Source organism: Labrus mixtus, chromosome 5 (genome assembly GCF_963584025.1).
Source record: "Labrus mixtus chromosome 5, fLabMix1.1, whole genome shotgun sequence".
In the NCBI taxonomy this organism is placed as follows: domain Eukaryota; kingdom Metazoa; phylum Chordata; class Actinopteri; order Labriformes; family Labridae; genus Labrus; species Labrus mixtus.
Window position 1 is genome coordinate 7,799,998 of NC_083616.1, and position 20,243 is coordinate 7,820,240.

Below are 20,243 nucleotides of genomic sequence, written 5' to 3' on the forward strand. Positions count from 1 at the left end.
ATTTTAAAAAGAGCTGTACAGTCATAATGTCTGAAAGAAACAGAAAGTAGGATTTAACAACACAGTATAATATTAGGGGAACATATGGTGCTATATTTATGTCATAAACATAATATTCAGTTTGAAACTACTCTCCTTAAAGGTGTGCGTTTACGAATATCAGCAGAACATGTGTAATTTGTAAAAGTTGTACATTTAGAGGCCACATGACCTTAACCTGCTCTAACCATTCAGTTCAGTGTGTTGCTAGCTGGAAGGAAGACAAGTCCCCCTAAAGAACATTGATAAAATTAAATTAAGGAAAACTTTAATCAATGTGAGCATGTTTTTTCAGTAATCCATCTTTATTGACAAAAGAACTGATACTACATGAGTGTAACCTTTGTAAAACCAGCCCATACTAAAAGAGAAGGAGTCAATGAAAAGGTTTACAGGATGGATTCAGACATTTTTAAGGTCAGTCTTTTTTGTACAGATATATAAGGTGAGGTGAACCCATATTTAAAAAGAGTAGCATGACCAGATAAAAAACGACAACAACAGAAACTGTCAAAACAATGTAACTGTGAGATAAACACATGGGGTCCATGTTGGCAGCGCTGCAAGACACTGTGAGATTAAATGTGAAAGAGAGGTTGTGTGAAAGGAAGAACATTTTACCCATCGGCTCACTGCTTTAAGGAGTCCCTGAAGTCACAGTTAAAAATATCATCGTGAGGAAATTATAATCTTGTAGAAACACGTTGTCCCGTTACATTAGTTTTGGATCATTTTTGTGCACAAATGATCCTTTTACCTGTACGGACAAGATAATATCCTGTGAGCACAAAGTTAAAACTTCAGGGGCTCTGTTCTGTTGATCAACATCTCTTGATCTCTGGCACTTGGCGCCACTGTTTCAATGTCAAATATTGGAAACCAGGATTGTGTGTGTAGTACTGGCCATTAGTAAGGTTTAAGAAACCCATCCTGCCTCCGGGTTTAACACTGACTTGTTGACTTCTGTACAGTTTAAAACTTATAGGACTCTTCTTAACTTATCAAATGAGATGTTCAGACCCAAAATGACTGGGAGAGCAAAGGCCTCATCCATTGTCTTCATTGTTTGTGTGCTCAACCTTTCAAGAACCTTTCAGAAACACCTGTCAGTAGATGGAAACAATGCAGCAACATCACACATCACACACATCAAGATATGTCTTTTAGCTCTCACATCAGTCAAGTTTCAAGAACAGCCTACTTTCACCTTCGTAATATATCCAAGATCAGGAATATCCTGTCGCAAAGTGATGCAGAAAAACTAGTTCATGCATTTGTTACCTCCAGATTGGATTATTGTAACTCTCTTTTGTCAGGGTGCTCTGGCAAATCTCTAAAGACTCTTCAACGGGTCCAGAATGCTGCAGCTCGTGTACTGACCAGAATCAGGAAATGGGACCACATCACTCCTGTCCTGGCTTCTCTGCACTGGCTCTCTATAACATCTAGAATAGAATTCAAGATCCTTCTTCTCACCTACAAAGCTCTAAATGGCCAGGCACCATCTTATCTTAAGGAGCTACTAGTGCCGTACTGTCCCTTGAGAGCGTTGCGGTCCCGGAGTGCAGGCCTGCTGGTGGTACCTACAGTCTCCAAGTGTACTATGGGGGGTAAAGCCTTCAGTTATTGGGCTCCTCTCCTCTGGAACCGCCTTCCAGCCGGGGTCCGGGAGGCAGACACAGTCTGTATTTTTAAGAATAGACTTAAAACTTTCCTTTTTGATAAATCTTATAGTTAGGGCTGGTGCTGGTGTAGACCAGCTCTTAGTTATGCTGCTATAGGCTTAGACTACCAGGGGAACTGGCACCTTGAGCTCCTCTCTCTCTCTCTCTCTCTGCATATACAGTACATCATATTACTGCATGTATCTATCTATAAATCTCAGTCACTAACCACCTACTTTCCTGGGAGCTCTTGAGCTCCCCTAGGCTCCTCAAGATCATCGGTTGACGGCTTGCCAGAACAACCCCCACCCCACCACTACCCCCTCCCCACCGGATCGTGGGTTGGCGGCCTGCCAGAACAACCCCCCACACCCCCTCCCCTCCCCACCGGATTGCTGATGGACGGTCTACCTCCCCCCACCCCCTTGCTCTCTATCCCTCTTCCTGCATCTTATCCCATCTCTCCCCCTATCCCTTTCCAAGCCCGGCGCAGTCTAGGCCTGTGAAGACTGTTTCGTCATGAGCCGGGGATCCGGCCGAAGATTTCTGCCTTTTAATAAGACAGTTTTTTCTTACCACTGTAACTTTTGCTGCTTTGCTAAAGTGCTCATGATGGATAGGCCGGATCTTTGTAACATAGCAATAAGTAAGGTGCTTTACCTGCTTTTTGTAACATAACAATGAGTAAGGTCTTTTTACCTGCTCTTTTGTAATGTTAACAGACAATGAGTAAGGTATTTTACCTGCTTCTTGTAAAGTGTCTCGAGATAACACTTGTTATGAGTTGACGCTATACAAATAAAAGTTGATTGATAAAGTTGATTGATCACAGCCTGACCATAGACTCCAAACTACTAAAGCAAAAAAAACATTGCAATTTTCACTATAAGAGGGTTTATTGCAGGGAGAAAATGCAGTAGATTGTACATGAGGAGTGAATAGAGTGGAGACGTGCGTAGAATGAAAACTTTACACAATTTGTATGCAAAACCATAAGCTCTGTTCTTAAAAAAGGGCTTTAAGGAAAAGAGAAAGATTAAGGACAACTTCTGTATCCACCCTGCTGCGTCATTAAAAATAGATCAAATAAGCTACATTACTTTGTGCCGCTGTGTTGTGTGCTACTGTGGTGTTCCACTGGTAGACTGAAAACCTGAGTGCAAAGCAGCAAAGGAGAAACTTGCCTGCAGATGTACATGTACTGTCTGCCAAACGTAATCCTAAAGTGTGGGATTCACAGTGTTCTTGTGCCAAATAAACCAGGAAGACAGGCTTTAGGGATTGAGTTTCTGCGTTTAAGAAAGAGCAGTGATTTAGTATCATGTGGATGATTTGTCCTTTCCATGTTTCCAAGAGTGTTCATGTTGCACTGTTCAACTGAACACACACACACACACACACACACACACACACACACACACACACACACACACACACACACACACACACACACACACACACACACACACACACACACACACACACACACACACACACACACACACACACACACACACACACACACACACACACACACACACACACACACACACACACACACACACACACACACACACACACACACACACACACACACACACACACACACACACACACACACACACACACACACACACACACACACACACACACACACACACACACACACACACACACACACACACACACACACACACACACACACACACACACACGACTCCAAGACGAGAACTAATGATGCTGTAAACCTTAAAATGAAAAAGTAACATGCTATGATAAGGAATGATATGACACCTGGCATTGTCAATAAAGCTCAGGCTGTTCTTGTATTTAAAGACTTCCTACTTAAGACAACCCTAACAAGCTTTAACATCCGACACGAACAACCCCAAAGACTGACGACAGCTAGAAGATAGTTCATGAAGAGCGAAACTCTACTGCTACATGATCATCTAGGTCTAACAATACTGTAAAACATCTAGTTAATGCTCAATTTTCCAAACAGGAAACACAATTGTCACTTTCAAAAAGGTAGTCAAACAATATGAATGGGAAAAATCTATGTCCTTAAGTGAATGAGGGGGTCTGTGAGACTAACGGTGTTTTCACACATGCACAAAACATCCAACATTTTTTTTTGGGTTGAGCTGCATGTGTGGAAACAAACAGCCCAAATCCCCCCCCCCCCCGACTTTACCCAGATATTTTCTTACCAGCCTCCCAGTAAAATTTCCCCTGAGAAGTCTTGGTGAGGCGATGTGTGAATGCAGAACTAATAATAATATTCAGGAACATTACCTGCGAGTGAGTGGGCGGAGGTAATGACTTTCATATCAAGCGACTGGTGTGTGACTGCTGCAGTCTTCCTACGTGCAATGAAGCTGCTTCATATTCTTTTTTTTTTTTGCCAGTGTGTTTTTTTTCTTCCACTTGTTGGTTGATATGGTGGATACATCCAATTACACGTAGCATTTATATAAAGGCGACAAACTGTCAATATAGTGTTGGTCTCTGCTGCGGGTTTAGCAGCATCTTTTCTACGTCATGTCTTTTCTCCTGAGAACTCGTCCTCTGTCGGTCAGGGAAAAGTTCATGCTGTGGGGGACACATTTCTAGAAGTTTAAAGGATGCGTGTGTGAAAACAGCTTTAAAGTGTCCCTTTCCAGCAGAGATACTTAAGGCAAAAGTGTTCAAGCAGTAACATTCTACTCATGATGACAAACCGTAAGACAAAACAAAAAGGTTTCAGTCAGCTTTGACAGAGAGATATTTAACATTCCTCAGAGTCCAAGAAACTAAGCTCCATGAGGTACTGATGATCGACTCCATGATTTCATTTGAAGGCAGATGTGTTCCAATGATTCTGACCAATGTGTTACGTTCATAGGAATGTCCACAGAAGGAGGGAATACTTTCTGTCCCCAAAAAGAAGCTTTTGGAGAGTAGCCATCCCCTGGGAAGTATTGCACACTTTTTCTCTCTCAGGTATTACAAACCGCCGTTATACGCATAGTCTGCCTTATTGTGCATGATGAGTTTGTTGTCGACAAAGTAGAAACTGTCCGATCTGGTCTCGTAAGGATGTGCTACCATTTGGCGAACTGGAAAAAGAGAAGGGTATGAAAGATGGAAAGGTGGAACATGAAAGAAACACAGATTAACGTTTGGATTATTAAACAGAAAGATACAACAGCAGAAACACAACTGACTGTTCTAAAGTACTCACTCAGGTCGTCTGGAAGCTGTGGAAACTCGTAAATGTGTTCACATGTATTGCGGCTGTTGGGGATGCAAAAGCCAAAGTCGAAGTCAAAGTTTTTGAGAAGGCGTCCCTGGAAGTAATGCCTCTCGATCATTCGAAAGCTGTTGATTGGTTGGTCGCCCACTGTGAACTCCACACTAAGGGTTGGAAACAGACACAAGGTGTGACAAAAAGTCCCACATAGAAACGTGTCTCTTGGGATGACAGAACAGAAAAGTGTGGTCATGATGTTGTTGTTAGTTTGACATGGAAAGTTCTGGTACATTTACTTACGTTGCACCAACAGTGCAAAGTTTGAGGAAGGCTGGTGTGAACTGATATCGCACAAAGCGCCCTGCACTGGTGTCTACATCTCCAACCTCATCTTCACCATCCACAGGACCTAATACAGAAAACACTATTACATCACCGGCACGCCACAGTCAGATTAGACTGAATTAAAACATCATTCCAAAACAACTCATTAAAAACGAGACAATGAGGTTTCTCCATTTGTTTTTGTAAATCTGAGGATTATTTCATAACTTAGTTAATAAAAGACACAATAATGATGAGAAATTCAAGATTGCTTAAATTTGATTCCACTTTCTTTTCCTTGATAGAAATATTTCTGTATCTAAAATGAACCGAATAGAAAATGGCAATGGAATAAAAGCTGGTGGAGATTTCTGTTATCCTATTGGATGACAATGTGCTTTGTTGATTTTACAACAACTTAAGGGTAAAACTAGAAGTCATCAATGCATCTGTATAATTCCCTTTACTAAGTGGTTAACTTAAAAAAAACTTTACAGTGACACTACAAATAAAATATACAGACTGAGCAGGAAGTTATCGCTGACGATTTATTTATTCACAGCACTCCGGCTTTACAAGTAAACCCATCTTTTCATATGAAGTTAATCACACAAAGAAAATAGTTGTGACTACTGCAGGTAGGTAGCATGAGGCTAAAGATTTTTTAATCCATCCTGCTTGGTGTAGCAGTAAAAGGTTAAATCCCACTTACCGCTGTGAGGAGGTTTGGCTATCTCAAACAGCACCGTTCCCGTCTCCAGATCTCTGATTTTGAAACGAGTGAAGTCAACGTTGTAGATGTTGTCTTCAGGTTTGCAAAGATAATCTGGAAAGTGAAATAATAGTGGGAGTTCATGTTAATCCAAACACAATCATTGAGTAAGTCAGCATGTTATCTTACAACAATGAAGCGCCACTTAGCAAACAAATGTCCTTCTCTCCAGTGTCACAGAAAGTCAGTCTTTATGATCCATCCATTTTGTTTTGAGCTAAAAGGCTAACCCTCAGTAAGAGAGGTAAGATAGCACCCTACGAGCAACTAGGGTTTCAGTATCTGTTTTCTGGCTCTTGCACCTCGCAGTAGTGTCGAGTAATGCTATAGCTCAGGCTCCTAACTTTTCAACAAAGTGTGGGGAGAGAGAAGGGAAGTAGAGTCATTGTTGTCTGGTCCGGGAAACATGCAAAGACAATGGGGTGCTTAAGAAGTAGCTGCTACTGTGGTGGACTTGGTGTCTGATGACAGACCCTGAGGTCTGACTCAGAGGGCCAAGAGGGGCAGAATCTTGGGAGGTGGAAGGCCATGACAATTCAAGGGGACTAAAAAGATCTCGTGCTATCACATAAACTCCAACAATTCATGGTTTGAAAAGACCTCAGGTCAACTCACATTTTGTTACTTGAGTCTCTACAGTTTGTAGGGTTTATCTGTGCTTAAAACGGCAGGTCTTGACGGAGATCTGGGTCTTGCAAAGAGGCCGGCCTGTTACTCCACTAGCAGAAGATCCAGGGCCAATAACCGCAAACATTATAATTCTAGCAAGGAGTCCCAGCTTAGGAGTGATTTAGGAACAACTCTGAGCGAGGAAGGGACTGAAACGTTTAGTCAGGAGGTAGACCCCGTTGGTTGGTATGACTCATTCTCCAAAAGCTGTGATTGGTTGATTGAAAAAAGATGAATAAACATGGCCTCTTAGTGACAATAGACATGGAAAGACAATGACATCACACTGCTTAATCAATCATGAACACTTTGTTGACACATGTTGAATAAATTGTATTTGTAAAGCTTACTGAATGTTTGAAACGCACAGTAGGCTCTTCACATGCTGATCGTTACATCAGTAAGTGAAAAGCCTTTAATCAGTGATTACAAGCACCTGGGGAGTAGACCTCATTTAGAAGGACTCTAGATGGACCGCCCATCTACACTACTCAATAAGAATATTCTTTATCAAGCCCTCGTCTGTATGTCTTTTGTTTTGTGCGCGTCCTTCCTTGCTGTACCCTTATATTTATATGTTTATTTAAAATGAGTAATTTTAGAACTTGATCTAATTGATAATAATATGAGGCTGTGAAAGAACTGTAATTGTTTGTGTGATCATCTATCTTTGTGTCTTTCCGTCATTTTCTCTTCTGCTTGAAAAACTCTTTAGCCTCTTAAAAGTCCTCCTCATACTCCGACCAGTTTGTCACCTTAGGAACTCTCTTAAGGGTTAAGCTGCTTTGTGAATAATGTTGTATCTTTAACACGATCTAGTCTCAGCTCAGGGGGAAGTCTTTGAAAACATCACGATTCTAAGAATTTTGTCACTAGAATCAACTCTTTGTGCTTATGATGTTTTATGATTACGGCCTCAGGTGTCCAATGACTCTGATGACCGAACTCCTTCATTCAGTAACTATCAAGGACATATCTTAAAAAACACTTTAAACAAAAAAAACAAGTTGGCTGCAAATGTCTGAACATTATTGTAAAACTGATAATGGAAAAAAAGGAACAAATAGTTAAGTTTACTTTTTGAACAGTCAAATCTGAGTCATGTTCAGCCTTCAGGGGGAGAAATAAAAATGGGAACTGTGAAAGTTTTCTGCTAAGAGACAACAAGGACCCTCACTAGACTCTGCAGTCCCCCTCAGTTCTAAATAAACTTTTAGCTCCTTTTCTTTTGGTGAAAAGCTCAGCATTTCCATTATCAGCATCAAACAGTTTAAATAAGCTCTGATGAACCCATAATACATACATGTTCATTTCAATAGACTGCACAATAATGACATCTGTGAGGCCAGATATCTTTCTTAGAAGTAGGGAGTGACCAAACAAGGAAACTAAGATGATGAACTTTACAATTCCCGGAATAAACATGACTTTAGTTTAGTTTGAATTATTTGCTTTATAACCCCAGAAAGACACTATTGTGTACTAGAAGTTCTTTGGTATTTCAGGGGTTAAAAAAGGGGTGCTCGAAAACATCTTCTGTAGGTGGCTGGGTACGCCCCTGGATACATCTACTTTAACACCAAAGAGACAAAATGTTGAATGTAAAGTGAGGTTAAGAGATTATCTTCAGCAGTTCGACCAAATTAACACTACGCACAGTTAGCAGACTGTGTGTGGGGAAAGCGTCTCGTAACTTAGCCAGGATTAGAATAGGGGTGTAATTGTACCGACTTTAATAAGTTAAATTCACACATCTTACCCTCCGTGACAGCCCGGAGACCCAGGACATGATCCGGGGAGATATCTCCAGCCAGAGCCCGGAGTTCATCCTCTGTGACCACAGGCCACTTCTCCGTCTGACTGCGCCTCGACTTCAGCTTCTTAAGCATTCCTCCAGCTGTCTTTTTATCCCTGTGGTTCGTCTCTGAGGTGTCTGCGTCCGTCTGACTTTTGTTTAGTGCCGGTGCCGGTGGTTTGTTTCGTGAACCGTTCATGCCGGACACCAACACACCGACGAGAAGAATAGTTGTGCCTCTTTATTTGAGACTTGACAAACTGCGGGTGTATTTTCAAGATGGCGTTAAACGTGTATTAGAGACGGATATGAAGGACTGTGATTGGCTGAGGACGATGAAGATTGTCATAGTTACCGAAGGGGTACGAATGGTTTATAGCCCCGTGCTTTCCGCTTGTTCTTCATTTTGGGTGTGTTTCTGTATGTTTTACATGACTAAAAAACATAGTTAATCAGACACTTTGTCCAGTGTAAACGCTATCGCATTTAATCCCTCACTTTTTTGTAACGATATGGTGATTCAGTACAATCTTACATGTGTTAGGTCGGTATCATAGACTATGCATACAGCAGATCTATTACTGTCCAGCAGGTGGCACTGCAGCACATGTTTAGGTAGAAGCTACTTTGATGACGGAAGTTCCCACCGAAGAAGATGGTTCGAGTGAAGTCGAGGTAAAATGTGCTCTCTATATTACACTTTCTCACACTGTTTGAACTTGTTTATACGTTTCTGAGTGGTCATTCTTTTACCTGTAGGTATTTGCTGTTGGAGGTCAACGTGACAGACAGGAGCCGCCTGTTGCTGCTGGATGACCGAGCTGTGTTCAGGGCAGTGAAGGCTGCCGTGGCCCGCATACATGGGGACTACGGGGAGGCTCTCTGCAGCGTCAGGATGTCTGGTTAGTAGTTGTAGATAAAGTTGAATATGTAACATAGATAACCATCAAAAACACGGAATGGTACCTTCTCTTGATTTTCTTTTAATGCACCGTATATGGATACAGTTACACAATTTCCCTTAACTGCCCAAGCTAAATCAAATTATTAATTTGATCATTGTTGCATCCCGTTTAAATTACTTACATATTTGTTGTCTATATTTCTGGACTAGATATAATTAATTTGAATAAAACGTCTAATGTTTTGAATTGTGATCAATAAAAAAGTATTATAGACTGTGCTATATGCAAAATCAAACGTACAAACTTAAACAAGCCCCTCACCTCATGTGTGCAGATCCTAATATATGTAGTAGAATGATTAAGGAATGTAAACACGGACACAGTGGTACTTGCAGGAGTAATATTGATAATAACCTAAATCATTGGTTATGATTAACTTTAGAAATACATAATAAAAATTACATTCAGCCATGCAAATAAATAAACGAATGTCCATGTAATTTGCAAACACAGTTCGCCTCGACACATCCCTGTTAAATAAAGGATTTTTATATTGCCTCAGAATGCCTCGCATTTTCAGTTAAGACTGCCATAAACTGTGTTTGCAAATAACCTGGAGAGTAATTTATTTATTTGCAGTTTGATTTCTGTCCCTTATCCTTGAGGAGCACCTGAATCCATCATTTTATTTTTCTATTTTTGACCGTGTGCAGTGTGCAGCACTCGCCTCTTTCTATTTACAATTAACACTCAGACATGTTGGCAGGTGACTTGAAATGTTTACTTGCCACAGCCATCATTTACTCTACATTTTGCAGGTTGTACCTTGGTTAATTACTTTCTCTGTGTGTTTTTTTTCCCAGTGAAATATCTGAATGCTCTTACAGGCATTGTGTTCCTGCGTTTCCCTAAAATGTGTTACAAACTCCTCTGGTCTGCATTGCCTTTCATCACCTGTATTGAAAACCAGGGGCAAAACATCCCATGTTTTCTCAACTGTTTACATGTTGGAGGTAAGAAAATATCAGTAACTATTTCCCAATGAATCAGAAAAAAAACATTTAAACATCTTAAAAAATAATGATAAATAATGAATTGTTATTTTTCCCCAGGAACAATTAGAACATGCCAGAAGTTTCTGATCCGATATCACACGCAGCAACTCCATCGAATTCTCCCTACATGTAAAGATGAAGGTAAGGAATTAATATAATGCTTTGAAGTATTTTTTATACTGAGCCCAACAAATAAAGCCAGTTGTTTTTGTTAGTTATTCATTTATTTGTTCTTGTGTTTTTTAAGAATATTTGTTATACTTCTGCAGTCTATGGTTTACTGCAAACTGCTACATTGAATACTTTGAAAGGACATTACAATGAAAATACAAATTGACTGGTTAGTTCTCCATATTGTCTTTTACAGAAGAGAAACAAGAGGTTCGCGAAGCACTTCTGAACTTCTCTCTTACTAGACAAAACAAGGAGGCATCTGAGGAGGACTATGTCAGTGACGAAGATGAAGAGGAATCTTTCAGTGAGGAAGAGGAAGAAGAGTGACTGCATAGCATGCAGTAAATGAACAGCAGCAGAAGATCTCTTTTTAGATTTTTGTTTCTGCTCAAAGTTTTGTATGGGACTGACAGAAAAGAAGCTGTGAAGTATTTATACAAATCCCTCTCTAGAAATGGTTTACCCCAAATGCATTGGTTAAAAAAAGAAACTGTCGGACTGTATGTGTTTCTTCTTTAATGGGAGTCAATGTATGTTTATTACACTTTGTAACAAATTATTGGGCTGACTCCTTTTAGAGCAAGTAAGCATGTTTTATCTTCAGAGCACCTTAACACTGTTTCTTTTTTTCTATGCAGATAAAGCACAAAAGTGGTTTGGAAAGGAAGTTCTTATTTTTCTAATGAGTTTATTATGTAATGTTACAATGGGCTGTAAATATTACGATTGTTACCAAGAGTGTTACCGTGCTCATCTTTATTTTGTGTACATATTAAAGTACTATTTTGAAGAAACTATATACAAGTATGTGTCCTCAAATAACTTCTTCAAACAATTCCAAATAGTAAGAAAACTGATGGTGTACCTTAAACATTGGTGCAGTTTTGCACATGGACAAATTAAAAACTTTTGAACAGCCATGGCAATGCATACTACATGTCCCACAATGCTTCACTGAGCCTCCGAACTGAACTTATTTTCAGACGGTACAAGAAACATCCGGGTCTCTCCGATTGCTGTTTGGCGACCCGTCGCCATTAGAGCAAGCGCTTCGAAACGGCTTTATTTTTTTGGTCAAAATCTTTTAATTGACAAGTTTTCCAGCTCTTGGAAAACATTTACCGCCTTGTCAAGGGCGTATTATTTTCCTTAACGAGGAAAAACCTAAAATTCGGGGGTTTTGGCCCCGTGTGACGAGCTTTCGTCCTCTCTACCATCAGACTCCATAACTTGAGACGCCGAAATCGTGTCTCTTATTTTTCTCGGGTTTGTTTTGCTGTCAAGATGTCGCCGTGATGGGGTCTCCGCGTTTGACAGAAATGAACCAGGGCCTTCGTTGCCTGACCCTCACTCACTGCAACCCGCTTTCCTCCTCAGTTTTTCAGTTTGATATCAGAGAGCTGTGCGGCTCTCTGCCTGGAGCTCGGCCTCTACATTACTCACCACACGGAGACAAACATGGAGAAGAATCCAAACAGCAGCACCAGCAACAAAGTTCCGCCCCGTTCCAGCTCCACAGGACCTACACCGGGCGACTCTAAACCCAAAACAGGTGAAAACCCTTTAAAAAACTACATGTCGTCTACACCTGGGCTAAACACTCCTTGTTTTGTGGCCTGCTGCGGCCTAGCAGTAGCGCAGACGTTGTTTATCTGCTCGGGCTGACGTCGTTGTGAAAACATTTGAACCTCTGATCCGTCAGAACTGCAGATAATTATTGCACACAGCTTTATGTTTTATATGCTCTTCGTTACTACCACTAATGCTGGATTCGTGCAACACGAATGGAAAAACACTGATCAATTTTAAAATTAATTATGAATAACTTATTTTATTATTCTTAGAGAGTTCTCCTCTTACATTGCAGGAATATCAATTTCACTTACTTTTGTAGACCCTAATGCTTTACTAAAGATTTATTGTTTATTTATTGTAGTTGGGGACAAACAAAAAACATCACACTTTAATGTAACAGTTCAAATATTAGGCATTATTATGTAAGGATTTCCATATTCTGTATTCACATAGCAATTGTATTTTTCTTTCTTACAGAAGGTAAAAACAATGGAGGCTCCAAGCGCTACAGCCGCAAACGTGAGCCCACCTTTCCTAAAACCGACAGTTTCCCAGGCACTCGCCGCACCAATTCACAGAAAAGCAAGAATTTTGACAAGAGACCCCTTCAGAGAGGTGGACGACAGTCTGGTCTTACAGGTGGAGGACGACGTGAGGAGGTACGTACTTTTAAAGGATTTTATCATCTTATTATTGAAGATTTTGAACTTTGAACAGAAACACAACTTTAAGTTTTGGTTCTAACAACAGTTTTGGTCCACTACCCTTAAAGGTAGCAGAGACACGCCGGGCCGAATTTAGCCCGGCTCAATTTGCTGGACCGAAGAAAATAAGCTTAAACCACCTGCTGAACTTTACCTTTGAACCACGTGGAGGAAATGGTGGCTTCGGAGATGGAGGCCCCTCCTGTTGGGGCCGCCGAAACAAATGGGGCCACAAGCACAAGCCCTTCAACAAGGAGCTTTTTCTGCAAGCCAAGTAAACAGCCTCTCTGTACCTTTACATTATATGCAACAGAAAGCCTTAAATATGTGGGAGTTAACTTATTTTGTATGTTTCAGCTGCCAGTTTGTGGTGACTGATGACCAGGACTACAAGGCCCACTTCACTGATCCAGACACTCTGGTCAACTGGGACTGTGTGCAGCAAGTGGTGAGTACTTCTTCTCTGTTGATGAAAGGCACCAGTACAAGTGTTTTAGAAATAAAGCTCACACCATGAACAAAAAACAGATCCACAAATTAACAATGTGTGTATTTCTCCAGCGCATCTACAGTCATGAAGTGCCGTCTTGTCCTATCTGCCTCTACCCTCCTGTGGCAGCACGCATCACCAGGTGTGGACACATCTTCTGCTGGCCGTGCTTGCTGCACTACCTGTCTCTGGGAGAGAAGAGCTGGTCCAAGTGCCCCATCTGCTACGAAGCAGTTCACACTGCTGACCTGAAGAGGTAAATAAAAACCAAGTGAAGCTTTGTTGATAAGCTCTGGTGTTATGATGTGTAGAAAAGTGTACAAGGAAAACACTGAAGCCCACACACAGAAACAGTTAAATACACTTTTGTTTGGTGTATTTTTTTTTTTTAATTTCCCCTAACAGTTTTTTCCTTCTTATAGTGTGGTTGCCATGGAGACCAGGCAGTATTTAGCTGGTGAGTTAATCACCATGCGTCTGATGCGGAGGGAAAAGGGTTCTCTTGTGGCCATGCCCAGCTCTAAGTGGGTGAAGGTGGAGGAGCCTGTTCGCTTTGGAGGTGAGAGACAAGAGGACTTTAGTTTATGAAAGTGATGTAGCAGATCTATGTTAACAATTCTGCTCTTATTAAAGCACCAACATGTAACTTTTCCACCTTAAAATAGTAGTTTCAAAGTTGATGTAATAGTACAACAACTTAAACAGGGATAATGGTGTCTATCCCATGTCCACTAATCACCCCGGTTGCCTGCTTACAGCACTATTTAAGTTTGGCAGTGGGCCACGGATGTCTTGCTATAAGTGGTCAGCATGCAAATAAATAAATACAAGTTGTCTCTACAATAGGCTGAAGACACTAGCGTTATAATTGCGCAAAATCCAGTAATATTATTGTACCTTTTTTGACATGGGTCTTCAGTTTCTAACAACACTGCTCATCTGCTTGTCAACACATGCATGTTGTCTGTGAGGGGGAGCCATGACAGCACTGTATGATTACCTGTTGTCTTTTGCATACAAGTGAAACATTTTCCACCTTCTAATTGTCAGTGTTTTATGTGTTAACACCAAATAAATCTGATGACACTTTAAAAGATTACTTTAAAGATTCCCTCACTACCCAATCCACCTGTGATCACGTGTTTTCCAGATGCAAGTCTAAGCCCGTACTCCAAGCTGTTGCTGACCTCCCCTGCGCAGGTCCTGAACCTGGTTGCAGAAGAGAAAGCTGTTCTGGAGGCTCAACTCAGCCAGGAGGAGGACACCCAAGGGTGCTTCATCCAGAGTGCGCTTTGTCTTTTGCAGGTACATGCCTCTCTGTCTTCATAAATTAAACATTTAGCACCACATAGTGTACAAAAACATCTGTTTGAAATGAGTGCATTAGGATTATATAAATCTAACAGGATTGAAATAAACTTGAAAGACCCTGACCATAAACCATGAATTGATATAAACTGATTGAACTCTCTATATGTCTGTTTTTTAGGAGCGAGAGGAAATGCTGAAGAAGCAGAAGGCTAATGCAGAAGACATCCTCGACTTCTCCTCCCTGACTCTAGAACAGTCTCCTTGTCCCGTTGAAGAAGTGGTTGTTCACACCAGCAGCAACAAGGTGATTCTAACCACAAAACATGTTAACATTAGATCTAACAGTTTAGTATGCACTGGAGATGTAATTGAAATATTTGACATGCAGGCTCTTTCCCAGAACTCTACTTTCTCCTGATAAAATTGTATAGTTCTGATCAGTTATGCCTCTTTCCTTTGTAGCCTGTGCTACAGTATTCCTCTGCATTTGATGATGAAGTGGAGGAGGACCCAGAGGCTGAGGAGGACCCAGAGGCTGAGGAGGACCCAGAGGCTGAGGAGGACCCAGAGGCTGAGGAGGACCCAGAGACTCAGGAGGTTCCAGAGGCTGAGGAAGTTGCAGAGGCTGCTTCTGCAGAGCTGCCAGGCCTCCCTGAAGGCATTTTGGAGTGTGTCCTGGAGGAGCCTCCAGAGGCTATGATGGATGCAGTTCCAGAGCCTGAGCCTGATGAAGTTAGTTCTGCTGGCCATGCAGAGTGTGGCCGACCCTCGACAAGTTCAGTGCATGGACCTTACTACTACTTCTACCAAGGTAAGTAACTCCCTTCATTTGTGCCTTAACCTGTGAGGTTTCCTCCTAACAAAATCAGTCAGACTTGCTTCTAAACTAATGACTAATGTCAAGCTTGGATGTGGTGATGATAAATTTACTTTGAGGTAACTGTTTTGAAAACAGCCTGATTACATAACCAGTAACTGACAGTTGAATCCATTGACATGAAGACATGTAATAAATTAGCGGTTCATCAAAAACAGACAAATCCTGTTTGGTTAGTGGTTAGTTTGATTAGATCCCTACGTGCAGTATAACATTAAACACATCACAAGGAAACGGGAGCGCCGGGTTGCTCAGTTGGTAGAGTGTGCGAATTGTGTCGAGACTCGTTCTGGCTGCATCTGCCCCTAGTTCAAGTCCCACTGTTAACCCTTTGGCACGTTACCCCACTCTCTCTCTCTATCCCTGTATTTACTTTCTATCTTCTTGGTCCAATCTGTTAAAACTAATGCCAAAATAATAATCATTGACAAAACAACCACTGCAAAATCTTGTACATTTGAAAGATTGGTGGGACAAGTGGGACTCGAACCCAAGCCCCCTGATTGCAGAACTATAGGTCTCTGTACATGGGATGCAACCTAACTGCTAGGTTTTGTACATTTTAGTCACAGAAACAATGGACAATGGAAAAAGCCTGTTCATCTTAGCTTAATGAAAAACTGTATGTCTCATATTTCATTTTCATTGGGGACTTTCTCTCATTATCTCTTCCTCCCCCTCCATATTTCTTTCTCTAGCTGACGACTGCCAGCAGATGTTCCTGCATCCTTTGAATGTACGCTGTCTGTTACGTGAATACGGCAGCCTGGAGGCCAGTCCTGACTCCATCACTGCTTCAGTGGTAGAGATAGTGGGACACACCGTAACTGAGGTCAGCAAATAAATGAACAAAAATCACATACTGGTTAAAAAACTAACTTCAACCTATCTTGTTTCAGTTTTTAAATTCATTGTCCATGCATGACTTTCTTGCAGGATATTCGTCGCCGTCATCGCTATCTGGCTCACCTGCCGCTCACATGCGAGTTCAGCATCTGTGAGTTAGCTCTACAGCCACCAATCCTGTCCAAGGAAACTCTGGACACCTTTGCAGGTTAGAACACTTTTCCTGGGTTTAGGATGTGACGTTACAGTTATAGAAAGGAGATTAAGTAGAATTGAATTGTCGTCTTTGATGCTCTTTTCTACCGTATCAGATGACTTGGAGAAGAGAAAGCGCTTAAGGCAGAAAAAAGTGAGGGATGAGAAGCGCAGAGAGAGGCGTATTGAAATAGAGGAGAACAAGAAGCAGGGTAAATGTAAGTACAGCTGACTGGATCACAACTCCATCAGAAAAATCAATGATGAAGACAAATTTGAGAGATTAATAATAATCTAACTGTATTTTCATTTTGCTCTACCCCCAGATCCTGAGGTGCACATTGGATTAGAGAACCTTCATCATTTTCCTGCATTTGGGTCCCCGTCTTACTACGGCAGCCCCCCACTTCAGCCTGATTTCACATATAATCCCCCCTCACCGCTCAGCACCAGTCCATCCTCTGGTAAGAACAACTTCTTCCTCCGTAAATGTATCATTCAGAGTCTCTGGATGCCTATAGCTTTTGAACAATGTAAATTGAGCAATCCGTTTGTTGTTTTAGACGGGATGAGATTCCCCAGTCTGAACGGGCAAAGCTCTTCGCCCATAGTCGGCAGTGTGGAGGACGACTCCCACTGTATGTCCTTTGCACAGGTGTGTATGGCAGACACACAAAAGCCAACTCAGCATAAAAACTGAAAACCAATGATCTTATTATATTCTGGCCTATAATGTATATACCTGGAATTGTCTGACTCTTACCATGTCCCATACAGATGCTAAGAGATGGGAAAGCCAGAGTTGATGCTGGGCCCAGAGTCAACCCAAAGAAAGGTACAGCAAGAGCCTAGATATTGCTGTTACTTAAACATTTGATGTCAACATTTTGAGAAGAAATTAAATTAAAGTATTGTTTCAGAAACGAATTGTGCTTGCATGAAAATGTGAACTGCAAATTAATATTTGATTGTGAAATGGCTGCCTTTGGAAATGAAAAGGTGAAGAATATTTTTTACAACCAGTGGAACTTAAGAGCTGTAGCAGAGTGGATAGCTCCCTCAGTATACCTTTTTATAAATTAAGATATCCACAAACATTTTCTTGAAAGGGTTTAAGATACATAAATGCTAGCTCCATACAGGTCCTCCGTCAGCTACCACTTCACCTGTCTTATTACGTAATTTAAAGCGACAGAGCACCACTCTGAGCAGCAGCACTCTGAGTTCAAGACTATCGGACAAACCAGTAAACACAGTTTAAACCCATTCTCTATTCTCCCCATGAAAACCAGTCCAAAGTAATTAACAAAACAGACAGATAAGGATGAAGAAGAAGAACCTTACTGTTCCCTAACACTTGTATAATAGAAACAATGCTTGTCCGCATGTTGTCAACTGTATATCCAAAAACCTTAACAGTCTGATGCTATTTAAACCAGGAGCTAAATGGTACTTTTGTCACTTGCATTATTCTTTAAACAAATGTTTTTATATTGATGGCTACATGAACTTCAGTTAAAACTATAATTGATTGACTTGTTTTTATTTTTGTCCAAACTATCTGATATAGACAGTCCCCAGTACTTGCATGTGTGCCTGTGTAAGCTGGTAAAGCAACATGTTATGGAAAGTGTGAGGTTGAAATCATTTCAGCTTTGTGTATTATTTTGTATTTCCTGTAAAACCTGTTTTTTTGGCTGCCAAGCAGTGTTCTCCCTGTAGGCTTCCTGATGTGAGTATTGTGTCTTTTGCCATGCAGATATGTTGCTAGCTCCCCCAGCAGCAGACAGCGATGGAGAGAGTGACGGGTCAGACCGCGTCCCCGTGCCCAGCTTCCAAAACTCCTTCAGTCAGGCTATTGAGAAGGCACTTCTGCAGCTGGACAGTGGTCCTGCTTCTCCCCCTCAACCTGTGGTTGAGCCAGGTGTGGTTTCTCTAGATTAACTGTTTCTAGTATCATACATTTAGGTATTTATTCTGAAGCTAAAGTGTCTGTTCTTCATCTCAAACTGATTCCTGGTGTCTTCTCTTTCAGATGAGAAAGGAGGAAAGAAGAAAAAGAAAAAGCAGAAAATTCTCTTTAGCACATCCATGGTTCACACAAAATAGACCACACTGAAGTTCAATTACAATCTGTTTCTTTGTTTCATCTTCCCACTTCTCTTGTTTTTACTTCCATGCCGACCTGTTCCAGAACTAAACTATGGAAAAAGGCTTCACTAAGTATCAAAGGTGGTGCTTCTTTTAATTTTTGCTCTTAGAGCATGGTCCACCTTTTGGGTTGGCACACCATCAGTTTTATTTGCATATATTTTCAGCTAGCTCATAGCTTTGCAGCAGATTCCTGTCACAAAGCTCTGTGGGAAAACATTTATTTCTGAGGCTAAGCAAAGTCAGGAATATTGTGACATTAGGCTTTCCAGTTGTGTATGTTTTAGGCTTTCTTTGCTTCCAGATACATCACATGGGTTGATGGGGGATGTCCACCTTTCCTGAATCAAACCCTGCGAGTTGAATGTAGGATCCTTGAGTAATGTGGTTAAGATCATTCTATGGTGTGTTACTTTAGAATAGCAGTCAGCCAGCTGCAGGTATGTGCACCTTCAAATCTTTCCAGGATACTCAGTGCTCTGAAATCTCAATCTGGTGCTAGACTTAAGAACAGAATGAATAAATACTTTGATTTCTTTCAGTGTTTCACTGGTTAGTGTCAACCTTTTTAAAAAGGATAAGTTTTGGGGATTGCTGGTTTGACATAACTGCCCTAGTATTTTCTAACAACACAAGTACAAAATGTTCTAATACCATAGTGAGGAAGTAAAAACAGTATTAAAAGAGATTAGGTTTGTTGGTTCAACAGAGATCTAGTGTATACTACCTGGTTTATCAGTAAATACGCACTTTCTTCTCATTCATTTTCTCCTCGGTCACCTTCTGTTTTATAATATTTACTAACATTTAATAATACACCCTGTTTATTTTCAGTGTTGGAAAGGTGTGATGCTAAAGAGAAATGCGACATTTAAAAAATGCTGGTGAAACCTGAAAAGAAAGGTGGATCTGAAATGTTTTGTTGGAGGGTTCTTTAATTCACCTTGAATTTTGAGCAAGTTTAGACTAGTAAGCATAACTAGTCTGTTGAAATGAATAAACAATTATGCACAATCAAGACACTGACTGTTTCATTCTTGAATTAACTAATGTCAAGGACAATAAAGGATTATGGGCTGGTGAGGTCAAACACAAGAAGTCACTATCCTATTAGGCGTTTGGCTGCCCTCTGTCTGCAGTGTTTACTTTTGTCCACGAGAGGGCAGTCCTGACTCGCATTAGGCACCTTACAATCCATTTCCTATGGAGTTATTTCAGCCATAGTCTGTTTTAAGTATGGGCTGCCTAGTGCCTACTTAATACAAGGAAAGAAACGGGCTCTGGCATTTATGGAAATCATAAACATATTGATTTAAACTACAAACTTGGGTATAGTTGAAGGGGAAAAAAAGTCAATATTAAAGATTTCAAAAATACATTTGCCAAAGTTTTATTCTATTTAACTCTGAAACGCAGACAGAATATTTGTTTCTATTTGATCCTTTCTGAGGGTCATCCAGGA

General features: G+C 40.9%; 4 protein-coding genes across 8 annotated transcripts in view; 3 read left to right on the plus strand and 1 right to left on the minus strand.

Moving 5' to 3' along the window:
* hnf1a (HNF1 homeobox a) overlaps positions 1-20,243 on the plus strand; it is a 51,790-nt gene that overhangs the window by 9,822 nt on the left and 21,725 nt on the right. The gene's annotated exons all lie outside the window — the stretch shown is intronic.
* unc119.1 (unc-119 homolog 1) lies at positions 3,301-8,941 on the minus strand. The gene is made up of 5 exons (XM_061037566.1): positions 8,463-8,941; positions 5,975-6,088; positions 5,239-5,347; positions 4,930-5,102; positions 3,301-4,804 (listed from the first exon to the last, which is right to left on the minus strand). The coding sequence occupies exons 1-5, from the start codon at positions 8,695-8,697 to the stop codon at positions 4,692-4,694; spliced, it is 744 nt and encodes a 247-aa protein (XP_060893549.1). The 5' UTR covers positions 8,698-8,941; the 3' UTR covers positions 3,301-4,691.
* Positions 9,074-11,436, plus strand: pop5 (POP5 homolog, ribonuclease P/MRP subunit). The gene is made up of 5 exons (XM_061037567.1): positions 9,074-9,173; positions 9,258-9,400; positions 10,267-10,416; positions 10,516-10,599; positions 10,826-11,436. The coding sequence occupies exons 1-5, from the start codon at positions 9,154-9,156 to the stop codon at positions 10,957-10,959; spliced, it is 531 nt and encodes a 176-aa protein (XP_060893550.1). The 5' UTR covers positions 9,074-9,153; the 3' UTR covers positions 10,960-11,436.
* rnf10 (ring finger protein 10) lies at positions 11,657-19,799 on the plus strand. 3 transcript variants are annotated; one of them, XM_061037564.1, is made up of 18 exons: positions 11,659-12,184; positions 12,685-12,866; positions 12,980-13,185; positions 13,269-13,359; positions 13,473-13,657; positions 13,824-13,960; positions 14,552-14,706; positions 14,891-15,016; positions 15,175-15,228; positions 15,301-15,523; positions 16,288-16,421; positions 16,526-16,643; positions 16,747-16,848; positions 16,957-17,094; positions 17,194-17,285; positions 17,408-17,465; positions 18,390-18,554; positions 18,666-19,799. In XM_061037564.1, the coding sequence occupies exons 1-18, from the start codon at positions 12,091-12,093 to the stop codon at positions 18,737-18,739; spliced, it is 2,334 nt and encodes a 777-aa protein (XP_060893547.1). In that variant the 5' UTR covers positions 11,659-12,090; the 3' UTR covers positions 18,740-19,799. The 3 variants fall into 3 exon arrangements, with proteins under 3 accessions (XP_060893548.1, XP_060893547.1, XP_060893546.1); XM_061037563.1 differs by having other exon boundaries at positions 15,175-15,523; XM_061037565.1 differs by lacking the exons at positions 17,194-17,285; positions 17,408-17,465 and having other exon boundaries at positions 11,657-12,184; positions 15,175-15,523.